This window comes from Cryptomeria japonica, chromosome 10 (genome assembly GCF_030272615.1).
Source record: "Cryptomeria japonica chromosome 10, Sugi_1.0, whole genome shotgun sequence".
Lineage (NCBI taxonomy): Eukaryota > Viridiplantae > Streptophyta > Pinopsida > Cupressales > Cupressaceae > Cryptomeria > Cryptomeria japonica.
Window position 1 is genome coordinate 918948339 of NC_081414.1, and position 23133 is coordinate 918971471.

Here is a 23133-nt window from a genome sequence, read left to right on the forward strand (position 1 = left end):
AAACAAGTTACCATAAATTGTGATAGGTTTGCTCCAAGATATCTAGATGTCCAATTTAGTAGCACAATATTAATGACTATATGAGTAAAGAAAATGATAAGAATTATTTGGCCTAGAGATTTGTGGTTATGAAAAAATTGAACAAGATGGTGAATTTATAGACTTTCAAAAGATCAAATGGATGGTATTATTTATTCAAAATTCAAGAGTTAACTCCACTGGTTGTAGAGTTCATTTGGAAAGATATGTTAACTAAAAATTGTAAGGAAAGTTTCTATTTCGAACTTGTGAGAAGATAATAATGAAATATTTGATTCATTACATGAATAATTTAGATAAGAAATTTAGTAATTTGAAGTATGAATTAACTTGTGATAAGATAAATATAGATTTATTAATTTATTTAATAGATTTATCCATTTTTAAAAGGATAATTTTTTTTGACTTGGAGGTACAAGCCAGTGAGGTCACAAACAGGGACCTCGTCCCTAATACAAACACTCAACAATACACCCTAATAGGGTTTTAATCTTAGTGGTAAGAATAACAACACAACATTATAACGATCACACTATGTCAATATCAACTTATAGATTTATTCATTAAAATAAGTTTGTGAAATTTATTTGTTTAACTTTTTATTTATTACTTGTTTAATGTATCTAAATAATCTAATTTTCAAACTTTAATATTTCAATATCTATAAAATAAATAAATAAATAAAAATTGATTACCTAAATCAATATTTAGGTAATAATAGAATGGTTGTAAAAAATTCTTGGGATACTACTTCAAAGATTTTTTCAAAGAAATTCATTCAAATAATATTGGAAAGTAAAGTCTCTTTCATTTTCGATGTGAATAAGCAAATGTTATACTTTGGTACTGATTGTGACACATGAACAAATAATTGTTGTGGAAATTTTGTCACCTAAAAATTAAAACTTGGTAAGATAGAGATTGGTTGCTTTAGGATGAGCTCTCGTTTATAATATAGAAATGGTAGTAATCATAACAAACAAATTTTATAAAAGAGGGAAATTAAATTTTTTAATGATGTGAATGTATTGAAATTAGAGGTTTTAATGATGGGTACCATCTTTAAAAATTAGATTTTCATATATTAGTCTTTCATTGAATTTAAAATAATTATGTATAAATTTACTTTAAATCTTTTTGAAATAATTTCAATATGTTATTTGAGTACAAATGCATATATAAATTAATTTAAAAGTTTGTATCCAATAATTCATGGATACGAGAAAACTCATACTATCTAATATGATATTTATTTCTATTAGAGTGTTAAAAGATTTACAAAGTTGCTCATATCAAATTCTATTAATTTTCTTTAATCAAATTCTTTCATAAAACTTGAATAAGCAATAAAAAATAATATAGTAGACTTTCTAATGGTATGCATCATTTCAAATTCAGTAACAAGTTTAACTTTTAAACTTATATGAAAATATTCATTGTTTACAATTAAAATTCTCATCATGTACTAGCATCTTATTATTACTATAGAGTATAAAAAGAAGTTTAAAAAATTAAGGAAAAACTTTATATAAATTTATTCTTAAGTAAAAAGTTTAAGAGTTCTTTGATAAATAAGTATTTGTCTTATGTACTTAACTAAAATTAATTTTAAAATTAAAAATATTTTTTATAGATAATTGTCAAAAAATTGCTTTCAAACATATCATAAGTCAACTTCAAATACTTTTAAAATCAAAATCATCTATTCATCACCAAAACAACTTCGCATAATACATTTTTTTTAATGTCTTGAACATGTTGAGCTTTTCATGGACTAGTCTAGGACTCAAACCTAGTATGTTTCATTTGTTGTTGCAGTGCTCTACCATTGAGCTACTTGAACCCTTGTGGTTAGTCTATCTTTGGTCTGAGTGTAACTTACATCCAACACTCTCTAAACCACTCAATGTGTGTGTGGGACACATAGCTTATATTAACCTAGCTCTAATACCATGTTGAGATTTTCATAGATTAGCGAGGACTCAAACCTAGGATCTTTCATTATTGTTGGAATGTTTTATCACTAAGCTATTGGCCCCTTTGTGGTCAATCTATCTTTGTTCTAGGTGTGGCTTATATCTAACAAAAAAAGAGTAGCATTATAAATTATGAAGTAATTGTGAGACTAGAAATAATCGATCTATAATTACAATAGTATGCAATAGTAACAATAGAAGAGGCAACAAAATCAACTAGAACAATGAGTCGATTACAATATTTATACAACGAGTTAAATACAAAAACTATACAAAAATAAATTGGTTTATTAGCAAAAGGAACTACTCTAGGAGGAAGTTGAGCACCCTATTACACAATAACAATTCTATCAATGATAGATATTACAACAATATCAATCGCAAGGATGTCATCAATAACTAAAGTTGTACCAACTTTTTAAGGGTATAAGTGAATCAAATTTTTTATTAAGATCATTTCATAACCTTTTTTTCGATTGGTTTGGAGGAGAGTGATTTGATAATTGACTTGTTCTAAGTGGTAGGCAATTCTCTTGCTATGCTTTGATATTCCTATAATTGAAAAGAAAATAAAGCAATCTAAAAGGAAATTTCATAGTAAAGCCTTGAAATTGCAATTTTTGAATGAATAGAAGAATTAGGAAGCACAACTTCACGTTTGATTGTTGACAACATGTCCACATGAATAAAAAATCACATTATATTTTAACCCTTGTCCAAATAAAGTATCTTTCTAACTTATATGATAGTCAAATAAAGCAAGTAGGTTTCTAAAAATAGTAGAACATTATTTTTTTAGCAAACATACAATCCCCAAAAAAGTGTTTCATAATTTCTCCAACATGACACAAAAAATATTTAATTGGTTGAACAAACAAGCATCTTAATCTCTCACCCTTATATAATTTGTAAATGTAATATTTCCAAGCAAATATTTGAAAATCTAGCACTTCCATATATGAACATCTAGTACTTCCATATTTAAACGACTAAATTTACATTATTATGATAGAAAATAAATAATATTTTAAAAGAATGCAATATATTTATCAGGGAAAGAATAAAAAATACGAGAAGAGAACCAATACCAATCTTTAAAAAAGTTAAACAAACAAAAAGAAAAATAAAGTTGACAAGTCCCCAAGGCTATTGGTCTATAAATTTGTTTTGAATCTTTTTGAAATAATTTCAAATGGTATTTGAATACAAATACATACATAATTTAATCCAAAAATTTGTATTCAATAATCTGTGAACTATGGAAAACTCCTACTATCTAATATGATATTTATTTCTATCAGAGTATTAAAAGACAAAATTGTTCATATCAAATTCTAATAATTTTCATTTATATACTTTTCCTAAGTCCAAGTGAATCAAATTCATGACATTAAACTCCAATAAGCCTTAAGAAATAATATAATAGACTTCCTAATGATACACCATTTCAAACTCTATACCAAGTTTAACTTTTAAACTTATATGAAAATATTCATTGTTTACAATTAGAATTCTTATCATTTACTACTAGCGTCTTCTTATTATTATAGAGTATAAAAAAAGTTTAATATATTAAGAAAAAACTTTATATAAATTTATTCTTAACTAAAAAATTTAAGAGTTGTTTGATAAATAAGTATTTGTCTTATGTACTTAACCAAAATTAATTTTTAAAAATAAGAGTATTTTTTAATAAATAATTATCAATATAATTGCTTTTAAACATATCATAAGTGAACTTCAAATACATTTAAAATCAAAATCATCTACTCGTCACCAAAAAACTTCACTTAATACATTTTTATATATTAGAGAATAGTTTATGTAGAGTTCTTTCTTTTCTTCTTATAGAGTACCTTGTGTTTTATATTTAATTTATAATATAATTATGTTTTCTTTCTTTAAAACAAAGATGTTAGAAAATTGATGCTCAAACAAAGACATACATTAAATCTTTGTTTGAGCATTATTATTTTTTAACACTTTTGCTATTATATTAGTTAATTCTTGTATCTTAGTCATTTATCTTTTAGGTCTATCTTTTGTGTTTGCTTATAATTAGCTTTTTAATTTTTGTTGCTTTCTTTTATTTTATGGTACTTAGTTTTTAATTTATAATTATTTTGCTCTCATTATTATATATTTTCTTTGTAGTATTATTCTTTTTCATATTGTTATCTTTTCTTTTTAGTTTGATTTTATATATATATATATATATATATATATATATATATATATATATATATATATATATATATATATATATATATATATATATATATATCCTCCCTTGTTTATTAGCTTTTGTTTTTATCTATTGGACTATTTTTATAATACTTTAATAATATTGGATGTTTAGGAAGTCTTTTTGTTTTTCTTAGTTTCTAATTCTATTTTAATTCTCCAATTTTGATATATTATAGCATGTTAGTTTATTTATTGTTATATTTTTATTTCTTATGTCTCTTCATGATTACTTGTCCTCGTTATTATTCTCATTATTATATTGTTTTCTCTATTAATCTATTCTCATTCTTTGTCTTTAAGTTTGGATATAATTTACATTATCATTATTTACCTCTTTGCATTTTGTTTTGTTTTGTATCTATCCTTTGTACTAATATTGAGAGTAGTATAGTGTAATAGTTTTATCTTTAATCTTTTTTTGAGCTTCTATGATAATCTTTTCTCACTATTTCTTTTGTGTTTGTTATATCTTCTCTTTATTTAATAATTTTAATAAATATTTTTTTATTGTAATGTTTTTGCTCTCTATTAAGATCATGGGTTTTTAGTTACTTTTCATTATCCATTAACTTATTGTCTATGTTTATAACCCTCTCATGTTTGGTCAACTCACTTTGGTTTTCGTGTGTACCTCCTTCCCTCTCTTCCCCCCTCCCTCCCCTCCTTTTAGTGTGTCTTGGTTTGCAACTTACCATTTCTCCTCCTTAAGCACTCTCTCATCGTGATGGCGGGTCACGAAGTGTGATTTTAAACGTTGATGCAAAAACTCTCACACAATCGAATTCAGAAATTGTGAACTATGAACATAATGGACTGTGGAAATATGATGTCATCAATGTCTTGAACATGTTGAACTTTTCATGGACTAGCAAGGACTCAAACCTAGTATCTTGCATTTGTTGTTGGGGTGCTCTACCATTGAGCTATTTGTTTCTTTGTGGTTAGTCTATCTTTGGTTTGAGTGTGACTTATATCCTACCCTCCTTAAACCACTCAATAGATGCTTAGGACACCTATCTTATCTTAGCCTAGCTCTGATACCATGTTGAGCTTTTCATGGACTACCTAGGACTCAAACCTAGAAACTTTCATCGTTGTTGGAATGTTTTATCACTGAGTTACTAGCCCCTTTGGGGCCAATCTATTTTTGGTCTAGGTGAGACTTATATCTAACAAAAAAAGAGTGGAATTATTAAATATGAGGCAATTGTGAAGGCTACAAAGAAACGGTCTATAATAACAATAGTATCCAATAGTAACAATAGAAGAGTTAACAAAATCCACTAGAACTATGAGTCAATTACAATAATTACACAATGAGTTGAATGCAAAAACCATACATAAATAAATTGGTTTATTAGCAAAAAGGAAGTACTCTAGTGGGAAGTTGAGCACCCTATTATACAATAACAATTCTATCAATGATAGATACTCCAATAAGTCAATAGCAAGGATGTCATCAATACCTAAAGTTGTACCAACTTTCTAGGGGTGTAAGTGAATTCAATTTGCTATTAATATCATTTCATAATCCTTTGTTGGTTGGTTTGGAGATGAGTGATTTGATAATTGACTCTTTCTAGGTGGTAGACAATTCTCTTGTCATTCTTTGACATTCTTATAATTGAAATGAAAATAAAGCAATCTAAAAGGAAATCTCATAGTAAAGCCTTGAAATTGTAATTTTTGAACGAACCAAGAACGTATTATCTTTTTACCTTTTGTCCAAATAAAGTCTCTTTCTAACTTATATGATAGTCAAATAAAATAAGTAAGTTTCTAAAAACAGTGGATTATTTTTAAGAAAACATGCAATCCTCAAAAAAGTGTTTCATGATTTCACCAACATGACGCAAGAAACATTTAATTGATTGAACAAACAAGCACCTTAATCCATCACCAACACATAATTTGTAAATGTAATATTTCCAAACAATTATTTAAAAATCTAATACTTCCATATATGAACACTTAACTTCCATATATGAACATCTAGTACTTCCATATTTAACTGACTAAATTTACATTATTATGATAAAAAATAAACAATATTTTTAAAAAATACAATATATTTATCACGGAAAGAATAAAAAAGACAAGACAACCTAACCCAATCTTTAAAAAAGTAAAGGATAAAATTATAAAATAAAGTTGACACGTCCCCGAGATTATTCGTGTTAATAAAAAAATTAAGTGGATAAGACCATCGTTATAATAAATAGCTAGCAATGTACGTCAAGTGAGACGATTTGTTGCGTGTTGGAGAGATGAAAAATGCTTATTTCGCTTTCTATAGTGACGTCTGACGAATTTAAGATAGATTGCATATCTTTTTGGCCTTTTTCTTTTAAATTGTCTTAAAAACACGCGACATTCGATGACCTGTGAAAAGGCAAAATCAATTAAATGCAGTTAATGGGAGTAAATGCTTTCAAACCCCACGGTCACATGAGTATGAATATGACCTACCTAGGCGTAAAAGTTTTTATAACAATCATTTGGAAGAGATGTACGGCGATTAAAATGGATACGGGTCTCCCACCAAATATAGTGTAAATGCCTAGATTATCTACTTTAAGGGGCAGATGGAGTAATTGCCAAGGTGGTTTTATGTAAATTTTGAACTTAATGAATGAATAATTTTATTTATTTTTATATTTTCATTAGATATGGGAAGATCAGGGGCAATTGAAGGGATTAGGACAACATATGACCTTCAAGCACCAAAGTTCTATAAAGTTTATATTCTTTTTTCAAGATTAGATCTTCTATAATGAATTTTGATCAAAAGGCTTGTAAATTTGCCCAGTTTTGCCTCCTCAGATAAGGTGCTTAAATCGTCAATTACAATTGAGAGTAGGATATCTAGTGGAATGCTATATCACTCTTATATATAATATTTTGTCCTTGTTCTAGTGTACTATTATTGACAAGACTTGTAATCTATAAATTTGACTAAGTATAACTTGCTAGCAAATGCGGAAGAGAATATTGGCGTAAGTTGTTCATCTTTGAGATTTGACCACAATCCTCACCCTACTCGCTTTGCATTGAATGTTGCAATAGTCACTCTCAATTACTTAAGTATTTGTTTATTATCCAATGAATCCAAGTCCTTTGTGGCGAACACATCATAAGGTCTAAAATGATCCTTTATCATCACATCTAAGATTGAATTGTCTAGCACGACATAAGAAGCTTCGTATTAGATAGGGTTGGCTTTACATTTCTAATATTTGAAAGTAGAATACAATACGCAAGTTATGTTGGTTCATCCCCATGTTGATAAAAGAATGTTAGTTTCACTACTCTCTAAAATTTGTGCCAAAGTGTTCTCATATGAGATACCTTAACATATATTGAAATGTATTTCATTAGCTATGGTTGCCCCAAATCAACAAAAATGGCGAGGAAGCAAGCACCAAAGGGAACTTGATATACATTGGACTTGAGCCTTCACACAAGTGACTATTAATGGGTACTAGTAATTGTACTATTAATGGCTTGTTAATTGTTGCAAATGCATTGATAGCTTCTTCCACCCATGGATTTTTTCATTTTCTTTAGCATCTTAGATATTGCCTTTGTAGTCTCTACAAATTTGGGACAAACCTTCTAACAAAGTTTATTTAACCAAAGAAAGACTGGAATCCCTTCACATTCTTAGGGATTGGGATTTTAGCTATTGTAGCAACTCTCTTAGGATCAAACTTTATGCCCTCTTTTGAAACAATGTGGCCAAGAAGCTTCCCTTCTGTGACTTCAAAGGTGCATTTCTTTGGGTTCAATGATATTCCAAATTCTAAAGCCCTAATATTTTTTCCAAGTGCAAATAATGATCATCAACATGTTTAGAAAATTCAATTAAGGCATCTTGATAAACCACCAAGATTACATCAATAAGATTTGAGAATGCAAAATTGATAGCTCTTTGCAATGTTGCTCCATCTTCTATTGAGCCAAATGCATTCTAAGATAAGCATGTGTGCCCCATGGAGTAGTAAAGCCAGTCTTGTATTGCTCTGATTCCTTGATCTTCACCTAGTTGTAGCCAAAGAAACCTTCCATCATGGATAATAATTCACTGCCAATTACCTTTTGTAACATGGCTTCCATGTTAAGTAATGGATAGTTATCATTGGGAGAGGAAACATTGAGTTTTTTTAAATCCACACATAATCTAATATCACCATTCTTATTTCCTACTATGACTAGGTTAGATACCCAAGTAAAGTGTCTAATTGGTTTGATAATTCCATCATCTCTAAGTTTCATTAGCTCTTGTTGCATCTTGGGTGCTAAAGTGGGGTTAACAAACCTTTGTTTTAGTCTAAAAGTCTTGGCATCACGTTTTAGAGGTATTTCATGCTAGAAGAGATCCTATATGTATGCATTGAGGTCATCATATGACCATGCAAAAACATGCTTGTATTTCTTCGATAAGTTCATAAGCATAGTTTTGATCTTTAAATTGATTATTTTTCTAATATATACCTTCTTGGGAGAAATGCCAATCCCTAAAATCACTTCTTCCAAGTCTTGTTCATGGACTGGTGAAGGCTTTGATATTTGTTTATCAATATTGTCAATCATCCTTTCTAAATCAACTAGCCCCTTTGGGATTTTCTTTGCCTTTAATTCAATAATATCATTCCCGAAGAGTGTGTCTTTCCCATCCACCACTTCTACAAAAGCCTAAAAATCAATTCCTTGTGAATGGCATTCATCAACACACCATAAAAACTTAATCGGATTTGCATCATCATGAAATACTCGCCAATTACAATTTTTTTCAGGCACTAATGGCCTTGTTTTATTTCTACCTTGGATATCCCACCTAGAGTCTTATCATCATTTTTCAAAGCAACATTAGCCAAGAAATCTGACATGACATTTTCAGATCTCTCAATCCAATCAATTAAAAATGCATCAAAGAACTCCAACATATCCCATTTTGCAGATTTATATTGTTTCATTTTTTATGTTTTGAAGAGTATTTCTCCCTAACCTATGAAAGAACTAACTCCGAGTCACCAAAAACTCTTAGCATCTTAATACCACGTCTTTAACTATATTTAGTCCTAACAAGAGTGCCTCACATTCTACAACATTATGTATGCATTCAAATTTCAAGGAAAATGAGTACTTGAATGTTTTACCATTTGGTACAAAAATATGATGTCGGCTCTAGAGCCTTGTCTAGAACATGCACCATGGAAGTACATCAACCATAGATCATTTTGGTTAGAAGAAATTTTGACCTCATCACTTAGAGGATTGGCTTGTTCTAGGTTGGATTCTTTTATGTCAACTTTAAAATTATCAACATCAACATCACAAAATAAAATATGTTTGTTTGGTCCCATATCTTCAATCAAGGTGGGAGATCTCTCTTCTCTATCCAATCTTACCTCTTTTCCATCCATGGGAATCATAGCATAATAAATATCTAATTACATGCTCCCACAAACTGCAATAGTCCACTTTCTAGATAGCAACATTCCATATTATGCAGGATATCTATTGCAGCTATGTTCATGCAATATTTCTTATTTGGTAAATGATGCAGATCAATCTCCAGAGCCTTACTAGTCTAGGGAAAGTGCAACAAACAACAATTTAACCTTTAATTCAAAAAAATTATAATTATCACAATTCATTAATGAGAAAAAAAAAAACTTTCAAAACTTTATTAGAATTCACAAAGTTTATTTTTTATTTTTTATTTTTTAAATGGCTTATTATTAAGTGAAGAGATTGAATTATTTAATTAGGAAAAGACATGGAGCGAAAAAATCACAAGGTGAGAGGAAACTGGAACCTGAACCATCTAACGATGCAAGGGAGGGAAAGAATTTGAAAAACATTGAGCGGGAGTATATCCAATCTATCAATGTTTCAGAGGAAATTGAGGAAGATGTGGAATTCCTCAAAGATTTGGCTATCATCTGTAAATTCATTGGAGCTAGATCGGATCGCAAGAGGATTTGAAAATGGATTAAGGAGACATAGAAGACACCCTAGATCACCAAGTTCTTGCCCAGAGGGTTTTTCATTATTATCTTTGCAACTGAAGAAGAGCGACAAAAGGTTTTGGAGGGGGGTCTCTGGACAATGGACTCAAAACCCTTATACATTCAGCGATGGCACAAGAATTTCAATATGCTCAAAACATATCCATATGATAAATTATCGTGGATACGTTTAAACAGCCTACCGATGGAGTATTGGACAGAGGAAGCACTTGAAAAAATTGAAAGATCATTAGGCACTCGAATGGATATTGACGCAGACATTGCGCAAGGAGATTCTTACATTTATGCGAGACTGTAATTGGCAGCGGTCAGAAGAACTCTCGCACAAGTAAAACTTTGCATGCATGGGATGGAATGGATTCAATCGGTTGAAATCGAGGAGGAGAAATACTACTGTTTGAATTGTGGTAGATGGAACCACTCCACAAGAAATTGTAGGATCCCAAAGAAAGAAAATAAGGAATGGAAGCAAAAAAAAAAAACAATAACAAAATCTATGAGAGTGTGCCATGTATCAAATACAAAAAGCCAGATGTTGATCTAGAAGCTATCCCCTTGAGTTCGAAAGAGCAGAAGACACAAGAGGACCCAAAGATGCAAAAAATTCTAAACCTTTGGATGGTAGGAATGGTGTTGAATCCGAAGTGCAATCAAAGAATGATGAGATGTTTGAGGCTGAATCGGAGGGTGATGAATTAGGGATTGTGGATAAAAGAAGCATCAGTCAACCATTGATCACAAATTTGGAGAGACCTACGTCAAGTAGGGGGAGGAAATCAAATAGAACTAAGAGAGAAGAGGAGGCGGTTGAGAAGGGTTTCCTCAGTGTTTCTGACTTTCTTAGATGGAAAAGTACCAAGGGAGTCAAGAGATCCCTTGGGAAGCAATGAAAATCACTACATGGAATGTCAGGGGCATAACGGCCCTTAACAAGGGTCGGATGTTAAAACAACATATGGCGAAATTAGCATGTGACATTATAATGCTTCAGGAAGCAAAATGTAGTAAAGAGGAGGGTGATATGTTCATTCGTTATTACAAAGATTGGAGTGGTTTCTTCCAACCAGCAGTTGGTCGAGCTGGAGGCTTGGGGTTGCTTTGGAAATCAGCCTCGGTTGGTATTGAATGTTTGAAAAGTGGGAGCAATTGGATATCATGTTTGGTGTGTAGCAAAAGCAAGCAATTGGACTTCGAATTGTGTAATGTATACGGTCCTACCCAATCTTAGGAGAAAATGAATCTATAGGAAGAGACATATCAATCACTATTATTAAGTGGTAACAAAAAGACAATATTGGGGGGAGATTTCAATGCAATATTAGATCTCATGGAAAAGAATGGTGGGACGAGAAAAATTACAAAAGATATGTTGGATTTTAGGGATTTTGTGTAGAGAATTGAGGCTGTAGATAGTAAACTGTTGGAAGGTTGGTTCACCTAAACTAATAGGAGGAAAGGATTCTCCAACATTTCAGAGCAATTGAATAGATTCTTGATCGATAACTACTAGATGAAGGAAGGTATTCAAATCTCATCGAAAACGCTACCCTTTAGCATCTCAGACCATTACCCAATATAGCTAGACATTGGTGTAGCTATTCAAGGTGGCAGCGGGTATTTCAAATTCCAAAACATGTGGTGGAGAGATAATTCATTAAGGGAGCAATTGGAAGATTGGTGGAACCATTGCAACTATTTTAAAGGTACGCCTAGTTTTTGTTTTCTGAAAAAGATGCCATTCATTAAGCAACAACTTAGAGTGTGGAATAAGGAGGTCTTTAAGATCATTTTTTCAGAGAAAGAATGAATGGAGGAAGAATTGGAGGCCCTCAATAAGAAATTATTTGCTAAGGGCATGAATGTAGAAGACTTAAGTCACGAGAAGGAGCTAAAAGAGATGTTGTCAAAAAAAATAACCAAAGAAGAAATCTATTCAATAGATAAAGCCTGAGAGTTGTGGATTAATGAAGGAGACAGAAATACGAAGTTCTTCCATGCTTCAATTAAAGCAAGGAGAGCCCAAAACCTGGTCAGCGAAATTGTCTCTAGGAATGGTGATTGCATCAATGATAGAGACAGTGTTGGTCAGGTAGTGGTGGACATTTTGAGAAAATCTTGAACTCGCATGATAGGGATGATGAAAGTCTAAGAGAACTGATGTTGGAAGCCACCCCCAAGCTGATTACACAAGAAGACAACCTGATGTTAATGGCGCCATTTACAGATGATGAGGTTAGGGATGCGGTATTCGGTCTTCATCTGGATAAAGCTCCTGAGCCGGATGGCTTCCCTGCAAGATTTTATCAAAACTGCTAGGAATACATAAAACCAGATTTGTGTAAAATCATAGAGCAGGTACAATCTAAAGGTAAGTTTGTTAAGGAGATTAACAATACTGTTATCACTATCATACCAATAAAGGACAACGCAAAATCATTTGAGGATTACCAACCTATCGCTTTATGCAACACTGCATATAAGATAATAACCAAGGCCATTGCTAATAGACTAAATAAACTTCTGTCGAAGCTAATCTCTTCGAAGCAGAATGATTTCATTCCAAGATGAGAAATAGCTGACAACATCATTCTTGCATATGAAACAGTTCACTCCATCATCACGAACAAGAAAAAAGGCTATGATAGTTAAGCTTGACATCTCCAAGGCATATGACATAGTGCATTGGGAGTTCTTATTCAGTGTGCTAGAAAGAATGGGTTTTGACAAAAGATGGATCAAAATGATTGAATTATGCGTGTGCTCTCCCCATTTCTCTATAGCAATTAACGAAGCTTTATATGGTTTTTTCAAGAGTAAGAGTGGCTTACGGCAAGGTGATCCGATTTCACCTTTCCTTTTTGTCTTCATGGCAGAATCTTTAAGTAGACACATCATCAAGTTAAGAGAGGCTACGATTTGGAAATGGATCACAATTCACGATGGGTTGGATCCAATCACTCATTCCCAATTCTCTAATGATATGACGTTGTTTGGAGAGGCTACAGTTAGAGAAGCAATGGTAATCAAGGAGGCAATGGAACTCTTCACATCTACAGCTGGGTAGCACATTAATGAGAAGAAAACATAATTAATCTTTTTCAATATAAAAGCGACAACACAAAGGAGAATAGCGAATTTGTTGGGTTGGAAAATTGGTAAACTATCAGTCAAGTATCTTCGGGTCCCACCGTTCTTTGGAACTACCAAAACAGAATTATGGGAAGAGATAATTTTGAAATGCAAGCATAAAATGGAATTATGGAAACACAAATAGCTCTCATGACCAGACAAAATACAGCTCATCAAATCAATATTGTTGGCTATGCCCATTTATGCCATGTCAATCTTCAAATTATCCAACGAAGCATTACAGGCACTGGAAAGCTTCCTCAAAAAATTTCTTTGGGAAGGTGCTAAACAAGTAAAGAAAATCCCACTCCTCAACTGGAATTTGGTATGTAAAACAAAAGCGAATGCGGGGGTGGGATTGAGAAGCTTGGAAATGCAGAACTTGGCCTTGGGGGCGAAACTCATATGGAAAATGTACAGATCCCCGAGAAGATCTGGTGTAAGATTATGCAGAGAAAGTATTTGGATAATGGTGATCCTAGTAGAATTCTCATAGTGAACAACACCAATGGTAGGTCTACGATATGGAAACTTATGAGGGAATGTAGACACATAATTACTGATCATCTAACCTGGAAAATTGGTGATGGGAAAAAAGCAAAATTCTGCTTTGATTCTTGGGATGAACATGAGAGCATAAGCAATTTATTTAGCCAACCTGACTGGATGAAGGAGGTAGTGTCAGTATATGGAGAGTTCGTGGCGGATTATGTCAAAGAAACCTACCTGGATAGTGGAATTTACAAATGGATTTCGATTTAGACAGAGAACACAACTAGCAATGTCCAAAGGAAATTGAATGACATTTTAAAGAATAGAAGAATTTTCATTTGATAGGTTGCTAATGAAATTGTATGGTGTGCAGCTCGGTCTAGCGAATATTCTGCCATATTGGGGTATCGGATCCAAGGTTTAGAGGGGGAGGATAAAGATTGGCCAATCCATCTTTCTTGGGACAGGATGGTTGCCCCTAGGGCAAGAGCCTTCTTGTGGACAATATTACATGGAAGGATATGTACAGGAGAGAGGTTGAAATCTTATGGTATTTGTGGGCCAACGATATGTGTACTTTGCAAACAGAACGAGAAAACTACTAATCATTTTCTTTATGATTGTCCCTTTGCAAAGTAATGCTGGAACTAGTTATGTCATAATTTAGAATGGATCTCCGCAATAGATGGTTGTCTAGAAAACTGTATCAAAAGATGGTTGAGGCTGTATAGGAGATCATTTTGGGGGGATTTATGAAAGATTTCGCCATTGATGTTGATATGGCAAATATGGAAAGAACGGAATCAAAGAGTTTTTGAAGAAAAAGAGCTTCCCATATAAAAGGTTATTGAAAAAATCAAGTTGGGAATAATTGAAGTAGCCAATACAAAGGCCTATGGCAAGAAAATAGAATTCATCTCCGAATGGGATAAAAGGATTAAAAAAGAATGGGGATCATTGAAGCCCCCTAATATCAATATCATGTATAAGGAGCTAAAACAATCTCGGGTCACATGGGAGGCTCCAAGGAATCGATGGTTGAAGTTAAATTTGGACGAGGCTGCAAAAAGGAAATCTGGGCATCACTGGATATGGTTGTATAGTTAGAGATGAAACAGGCAAAATGATTTTCAGTTTATGTGGACACCTTGGTGTTGCCACAAACAGTGAAGCAGAGGTTATGGAACTTGCAAGGGGACTGAAGCAGTGTTCTGATTTGGCGTTAAATTTGATTCTGATAGAAGGAGACTCACGTATATTAATCAATGCAATTAAGAATGAATCTACACCCAATTGGAAGATTCGACAGATATTGAAAGATATTTTGACCTTACTAGACAACATTCTGAATTACAAGGTTAGTCACATATTTCGTGAGGCAAATAGAGTCGTAGATCACATGGCAAATTTGGGAGCAACTTTGAGGGACAAAGAAGAACAAATATTCTATGATATCCCACATGGATAATTAATCCATATTCTAAAGGACAATTATTGTGGATCGTGCAGTAGGAATAAGGAGGGTATCAGATAGTGCAAGACAAAACAAGTGCATGCGTCTGGAATTCAAATTATGATTTGATTCTAGCCCGGCTTGGCCGGATTCATTTTAGGACTAAAGTAGGAGTCGTCGACCGAGGAAAGTAGTGACATACTGGGATATGTGGCACTGGATCAGGATCTACCAAGATTCCAAGCATTGATTTGGTGTGATGGGAATATGGAGTTTCTAATTTGAAGGCATAGCTCTTTGATCGACAAACATGGGGATCTTGCAAACTGAAACAAGAAGATTATGGAGTCTTTTTCAGGATTCTTTCCATATTGATCCAACTTCATGATACACGCTTATAAATAGATGGTTTGAATGGTCTCTGGGATGCATTGAGGGGCGCGACTGGCAGGATGGTGCACCATTTTGGATTGATTTGCTTATGCGAAGAAGAAACATTCCAACAATAATGTTGGAGGCTTTTTCATTCAGATGAGCAGACATGGGATGTGGTGTGGAGGCTAGCAAGAGGCACTAGTGCGATGATTTTATCTATGAAGTGGTGTTGTGCCCATTCGTCGATTTTCTGGATTTGAAAGAAGTATGCTTCCAGAAAATCAATGGTTTTGTGAGATCAGTGGACGGGCAGGCAGTTGCTAGCTCCATTTTGGATTTGGATTTAGATGGATGGACTAGCATCCTTGAGTGTTATTTTAACCCCACCTATTATATTCTTGACCCACATGATGAGATCACTGATTCAGAGGATCAGAAGGTTGCAGAGACTCAAGCTGAGCGAGAGAGGAAGAAGAATTTCATTGCTAAGGCCTGGGAGGTATACCACGTGAGAGTCATGAACCATGACCTAGGGCCCTTTAGGAGATTGATGTACTCCACAAATAATTGGCTCAATGTTGTTGCAACGGTTTGTGTGGTTGATATTGGGGAAAGATTGGCTTTCATTCTCTATTATCTGGAGTAGTGTCTGATCAGTGTTTCTTTTCTATAGTTTTCTATGTAATGTTGATGAGTTGAATGTAAGGGAGCTATCCACTTTTGATAGTACTCGTTAATTAAAAAAAAGAAAAAGAATTCACAAAGTTTTTTTTTTCTCTATTACAATTCAATGGTGGGCTTCTATCCGTTAATGTTTAATTTTTCTCTAGCTCCACCCCCTTCACATTTCTTTGTCTAGGAATACCTACATTGTCCCAAATTTGGACTCTTTTCCCTGTGATTCACCAACAATTGTTTCTTTGGTATTTGCATAGATTTTGGGGAATAATTTGTATGTCTTTCATCTTGTTGTCCTTTGTATATTCTCCTCCATATATTGTTTTTAGCAATTACTTTTTGTAGGTATTCCTACCCCAAATTTTTTGTTTCTCCTTGCCTCTTACTTAGTGCAACTATCATGTTCACTAGCTATGTTTGCTTCTTTTTTTTTTCCTTTCACTCTTTACAATCACAATCTGGACTCTACACTTGGCACCACCATCCCTACTGTCTTCTAGGATTTCCCATGCCAAAATTCACTTCTCATCCCTTACACTATGGTAGAATGTAATCTTTGTCCTAGGCCCCTTTTTCTCTCTAATCAAGTGTAGCTACAAGCATCCATTCTCTCTTCCTCGAAGCATGGTTTTTCTCCTCTCCCTTGTGCCTTTTCACTTCCTTTGGAATTTTTTTTCAATGCCAAAACTCTTCATTTCCCCCTTACACATCCCTTCGCTACACCTTCCCCACATTTATTGATGAGGCCACAATATGTCTCATTTATTTTGTTGAAACTAGCCACAATTTTAAACTTGTATTATTTCTTATCTTTTGATCATTTCAATTCATATTTGGCTCTCCTAAGCCTCCTTATCTCACTATCCATTTTTTTCAAAAACATAAACAAATTAAAAAAAAAAAAAAAAATTAACAAAAAATCAAAACTCTTGATTAATAACAAACTATTTCAAATTTGAGGTTCGATGCAAGATATTGTCGTATTAAAAAAGTATAAGAATGACATGGATAAAGATAGCCTTCCAAAGATAAGAATTTTTTTTAAATAGTAAATTATCATTTAATGGATAAATCCTTCATAAAAGATGAATTTTATGTACATCCACTTTGTGTTGCTCAATGTAGAATGTCTTACAATTAAAGTAACTTTCTAATTTCATATTTAAAAAATATTGGTGATAATTTTTTAAAAATATTTATGATAATTTTTTAAAAATAGTTGAAAAATAAATAAAAAATTATTTCTCTTTAAATTTAAATTTGCATAAAAAAATTAAAGCTTGTAAAATGATTTTCTCAAATTAATTAAAATGAAATAAAAAAATATTTAACAAAATATAACAATAAGAAATAAAAAAATTTTAAAAAATAAATAAAAAATCTATAAAACTAAAAAATAGAAAAATATTATTTAATTATGTAATTTTCTAAATAGTCATTCTCCCAATATAATTACACTGAGAGGGTATATTACACTCACAAAATGAATTGAAAAACCTTTGTAAATAAAAACTCCATGTAATTTAAATTGACACCGACTTCTTTTTATATATAAATAACTTTAGTCATTGATTTATTTTAAATTATATTTTTTTATTTTAATATTTTATCAATATTTAAAAACTATGTTATATTAAGAAAGCATAAGAGTAACCCCATTAATGGGCTTGGTAGGATTAATCCTTCTCAGTGTAGCAAGAACTATGAATCCTGGGAAAAACCGGAGGTGGGATGGATCAAAATAAACTTTGACGGTGCATAAAAAGGTAACTCAAGTGTATCGAGTGCTAGATGCATTGTGAGAAATGACAAAGGGGTAGTGTTGGGGAGGGGAGAACAAAGATTGATTGATGACACTAACTAGGAAGCAGAGGCACAAGTGGCACTCCTTGCCATTTCTTTGACAAATAGATTGTCGGTAACAAGTTTACATCTGAAAGGAAACTTGAGAATAGTGGCATACGCTATTGCCTAAGGAGAAGCCCATTGTTGGAAAATAAATAAATTTATCTCCCTAATAGTGCAAAAGCTTAATAATTTTCAAGACTTTAAAACTACACATGTTCAGACAAGGGAATGGAGAAGCAAATTATTTATCAAACTAGGGATACGAACTTAACGATAGGAACGTGAGAAGTGGGATGGCACTTGGGAGGCACAAGATTTAGATGGCCCAATGGGAGATGACGTCATTGGATGAGTTGACATGCTTTCGAAATTTGCAGGTTAGAAAGCATGTCACATCAAGTAGGGATATTAATGAATGGACAGGGAGTATGTCGTCATTTTCTCCTCCATTTGGTGCATGGTTGATGCATAATATCTGCATCAAAGGTGCCACATGTACGATATTAATGCCAAGGTAAGGTGGTAATATCCATAACTCGGCACTCAATGGGAAAGATCCCATGATAGTGTATGGAGAAAGATCCCATGATAGTGTATGGAGATTTTTTTAAAGTTTGAGAGGTTAACGGTGAAGGTGAGTTTCTCTACAAAGTCTCTACATAAAGAAGTCGAGGTGATTGTAGGGCACATAAAGTTTGAAGGTGAAATTGCAGGGGCTTTTTGGTTTGGAAGGAGGGGTGGGTGTAGTTGTGGTCTTGGTGACAATGAAAGCAAATTTTTCTCGTCACAACAAAATAACAATTGGCAATTGTGGGGAAGATTTCATATGATAGAATGAGAAACATCTTCAAGATTGAAAACCCAAAATTCCTCTAGATGGTGGGCATATTGTTGGGAAGAGAATACATGGAGTCTAAGTTTAAGTACAAAACCAATGTAGATTTGGTCTCGATTTTCTTTACTTTGGGGCTCGAATTGGGAACGAAGGAGGACGTAATGTGGATTATGAGGGAGTGCATCAAAGAGGAGTGAAAATTCAAGATGGAGACCTTTAGGATTATGGCATAACTAGCCAAATTTTTTGTGTCCATCAATGGGGAATGGATACACTCAGTGGAATTCATACCACCCTTGAGGCCTTTCCTGATTTGGGTGAAAACATGCACCGAGAGATGCAATGAGAGGAAGCACAAGTGGGTTGGGACTACATCAAAGATTACTTGTAAAGTAGGGAGCAGATGGAGCGGATGTTGGGACCGGATGAAGTGAAGAAATCAAGGAAGAAAAGTGATTCAAGAAAGAGGATTTTTGGTTGAGTCGTAAGAAGCTAGTTTCTTAGACTTTGCTTAGTTTGTTTAGTTTTTCTTAGGAATAGTGATAGTTCAAACTATTAATAGTTTATCTTTCTATTTTAGTTTTCGTAATAGCACAAGTATCAAAGTTGTTATATGTAAAAAGACATGGTGGTTTCAATTTTTTGAAGGCGTGGATGTTTTACATATGATATGCATGATGTACTTTTTTCCGAAAATGAAATAGAATCACAATATTTACTAATTAAAAAAAAAAGGAAAGCATAAGAATAATATATTAAAGATATCCCTCCAAATAAAATTGATTTTTTTTTTCAAATATTAAATTTAAAATTATCTCCAATATCCTTCCCAAAAATGGATTTTATGTACATCCACTTTGTTTGCCAATGTACTATAACTTTCTAAATTCACATTTAAAAATATTTGTGATAATTTTTTAAAAATATATAAAAACAAAAAAAATTATCTTTAAATTTAGATTTGCATAATAAATTTGAGCTTTTAAAGGGTTATTTAATTTTTTTTTTTATTTTTATCGGTAATCATTTTTTACTGGAGCTTTGAACTAATGGGGCCACAAAGGGAGACCCCATCCCTAAGTACATCATCTAATTTCAAGATATTAACACCTCTTTTTCTTCTTATGCTCTTTCATCATTGTGTTCTTTCTCCTTATCACTCCATTTTACCCTTATCGCTCCTCTCCTTTTTTCTCCATGCAACTCTTTATCTTTCCACTAGATCTTCTTATCGCTCCAGATCCTATGGTAACAACTTGTCACTCTAGATCCTACAGTAACACCTTATCATTCCACTAGACCTTCTTATCGCTCCAGACACTATGCCAACTACCATCTCCTTATTCCTCCTTACACATGAGTTCCTATCTCTTCACAATGAATATCATGAGGCATCAACACCTCAACACATGGTCACCAATTGTCAGCCAGGAAGAGACATTTGTTTGACAGATCAACGTTGGGATTCATACCGTGAGTGTAGTTGCCAATATGAGCCTTCTCCTCCAGCATGCGGGGACTACAACAAATACACCTCCCTTGAACGTCTCGCGGGGGTTTCAAACCTAAGACTGCCCTATCAACAGGGCTTCACAACAACCATTGTGTTGCAGGGACATCCCCAAAATAGAAATTATTTAACTAATTATAAAAATAAGATTAAAAAGTTATCCAATAAAATTACGATTGTTTTTAAATAATTTTTCTATAAAACTAAAGAATTCAAAATAATATTATTTAATTAAGTAATTTTCTACTTGTTATCTAATTAATTATATTTCTTCTAATTAATCCAAATTTTATATATAGATAAAAAAATTCTAATTTTAACATATCTATTTAAATAATTTTTTTAATTTTATTTTATAAATTCCTTCTACTTGCACAGTTTTTTGCTTTTAATTTTTACATCGAGTATCAGATAGAATTGAAAAACCTCCACAATAAAAACTCCATATGATTTAAATTGGCACTCGTTGCTTTTTATGTAGAAATAATTTTAGTCATTGATTTATTTTAATTTTTTTTTCAATATTAATGAACTATGTTATATTAAGAAAAAATACAAATAATGTGTTAAATAAAATCTTCTTTAAAATATTAAATGAAAAATTGTCTAAGCATATCCTTCTCAAAAACTGGAGTTTACATACATCCACTTTATGTTACTAGATGTTAACTTTCTAAATTCATATTTAAAAAATATTTATGATAATTTTAAAAAAATATTTAAAAAACAAAAAAGTATTTAATTATATCTTTAAATTTATATTTCCATAAAAAATTTAAAGCTTTTAAAGAGATTTTCTCAATTTAATAAAATAAAATAAAAAATATTTAACTAATTATAGAGAAGATTTTTGTAAAAATCTAGTAAAATTCTATTTATTTATTAAATAAAAAATCTATAAAAAACTAAAAAATTTAAAACAATATTATTTTAATTATGTAATTTTTTACTTATTTGATTTTTTTTTAATTAGTAAAAGTTATATATATTATATTAATTATCAAAAAAGTCACATGGTTGTTTGAAACAACCTTTACATATATGACCATCCATGTAACACCCAACCAAGAAACCCTAGAGAATTTAACTAACAAACTCGGAGAAGAGTGAATTGGAAAAAAACAAAACCTTAAATGATCATTCTATAACATTAAAAGAACATCTGATAACAATAAAGGGTAAGATTAGGTTAATTTGCACAAGCAAAAGACAACTATTAACTTGTTCCCTAAGGTTTCTCAACATTGTTACTAATCTAACCATACTACATTTGAGGAGAAGAAGCTTTAACAAATATAACATTTATACATATAGAAGCTTATTCTAAAATGACAACTAAAGTAATCCATCAAAGCAAATTACTGAATCATACAGTTATATTGCATCATAAAAATATTCTCTAAAGCTACTTTTATCGATTATCCAATCACGATGATGTATTACAATATACAAAGAAATTGATAATGAACACGAACACATTTAAACATATAAGATCAGTATTTCCATTAACTGATATAAAATCCTACTACCTGAGACTCATTCCACTTACATAAGAGTACATCATCAATACATCAAATTTACATCGTTATTACATCATTAGCCATGTAGGCATATCCATACATATTTACATCTCATAACATAAGTACAACATACTAAATGCATAAAATCTCCATCTGTCTCTCTGAACCGACCAAATCTAAGAGTAGCAATCTGGAACATGAACGAAGCTATTCCACACATAGACAAGTTCAAAATCCCCGATAGAAGAAGACAACTACCATCGGACCATGTGAAACCTGAAGGACCACCCACCGTGCTAGGAGATAATACAAGGCCCTCCAACAAACAAACAAGGGAATACAACACATGGACTAAACACAATTCCACTGGGTAAAGACACAATCCAGACAAACAAAGACGAAACTCCAAACAGGAAAACTCTAGAGGTTACAATCACAGGGATGTGACACTAGTTCTCACAAGGGAAGAGTGCCATCACATAGCTTGATATGGGTTATCTTGGCAGGTCTCCATAGGTCCTGACTGCCATTCTAGGTTATCCTGGCAATCTCTCTCGACCCCCATTCAAGTCTCATGCAGAACCAACATACCTTTCAAGAGGACAAGGTAGTTGACCATTCCATTCCAAGCCTTCCCGCCTCATCTTGAGTCTAAACGAGCACTCAAGCCATGAGTGGGGAACACTTAATCTTGTTTGATGTGTTTAACTACCCAACCCCCTAATACATTAATTAGGTTATCACTTATTAAGCATCACTTCCAATGGGTTATCCTAGTAGCCACTTTAGACCTCGACCCCCACTTGGAAGCCACTCCCCCTTGTGACACTAAGCCTACCCAAAACCAACCATCATCAATTAAATCAACATAAAATAATCTCATAACTCTCAATAAAAAGATTAGAAGCACCATAAACCATATAATGAGTTCCAACCAAGTTTGGAATTACATTGCATCTCAACCACATAAACATCAATAACAAAAGCTTCCAACAA

The 23133-nt window shown here is 32.4% G+C and overlaps 1 protein-coding gene across 1 annotated transcript; it reads left to right on the forward strand.

The window, feature by feature from the left end:
- Positions 1–11183: 11183 nt before the first annotated feature.
- On the forward strand, positions 11184–15386 carry LOC131859366 (uncharacterized). Its single transcript, XM_059213009.1, has 2 exons — positions 11184–11415; positions 15022–15386. Exons 1-2 carry the CDS (start codon positions 11184–11186, stop codon positions 15384–15386), a joined length of 597 nt encoding a protein of 198 aa, XP_059068992.1.
- Positions 15387–23133: the final 7747 nt, after the last annotated feature.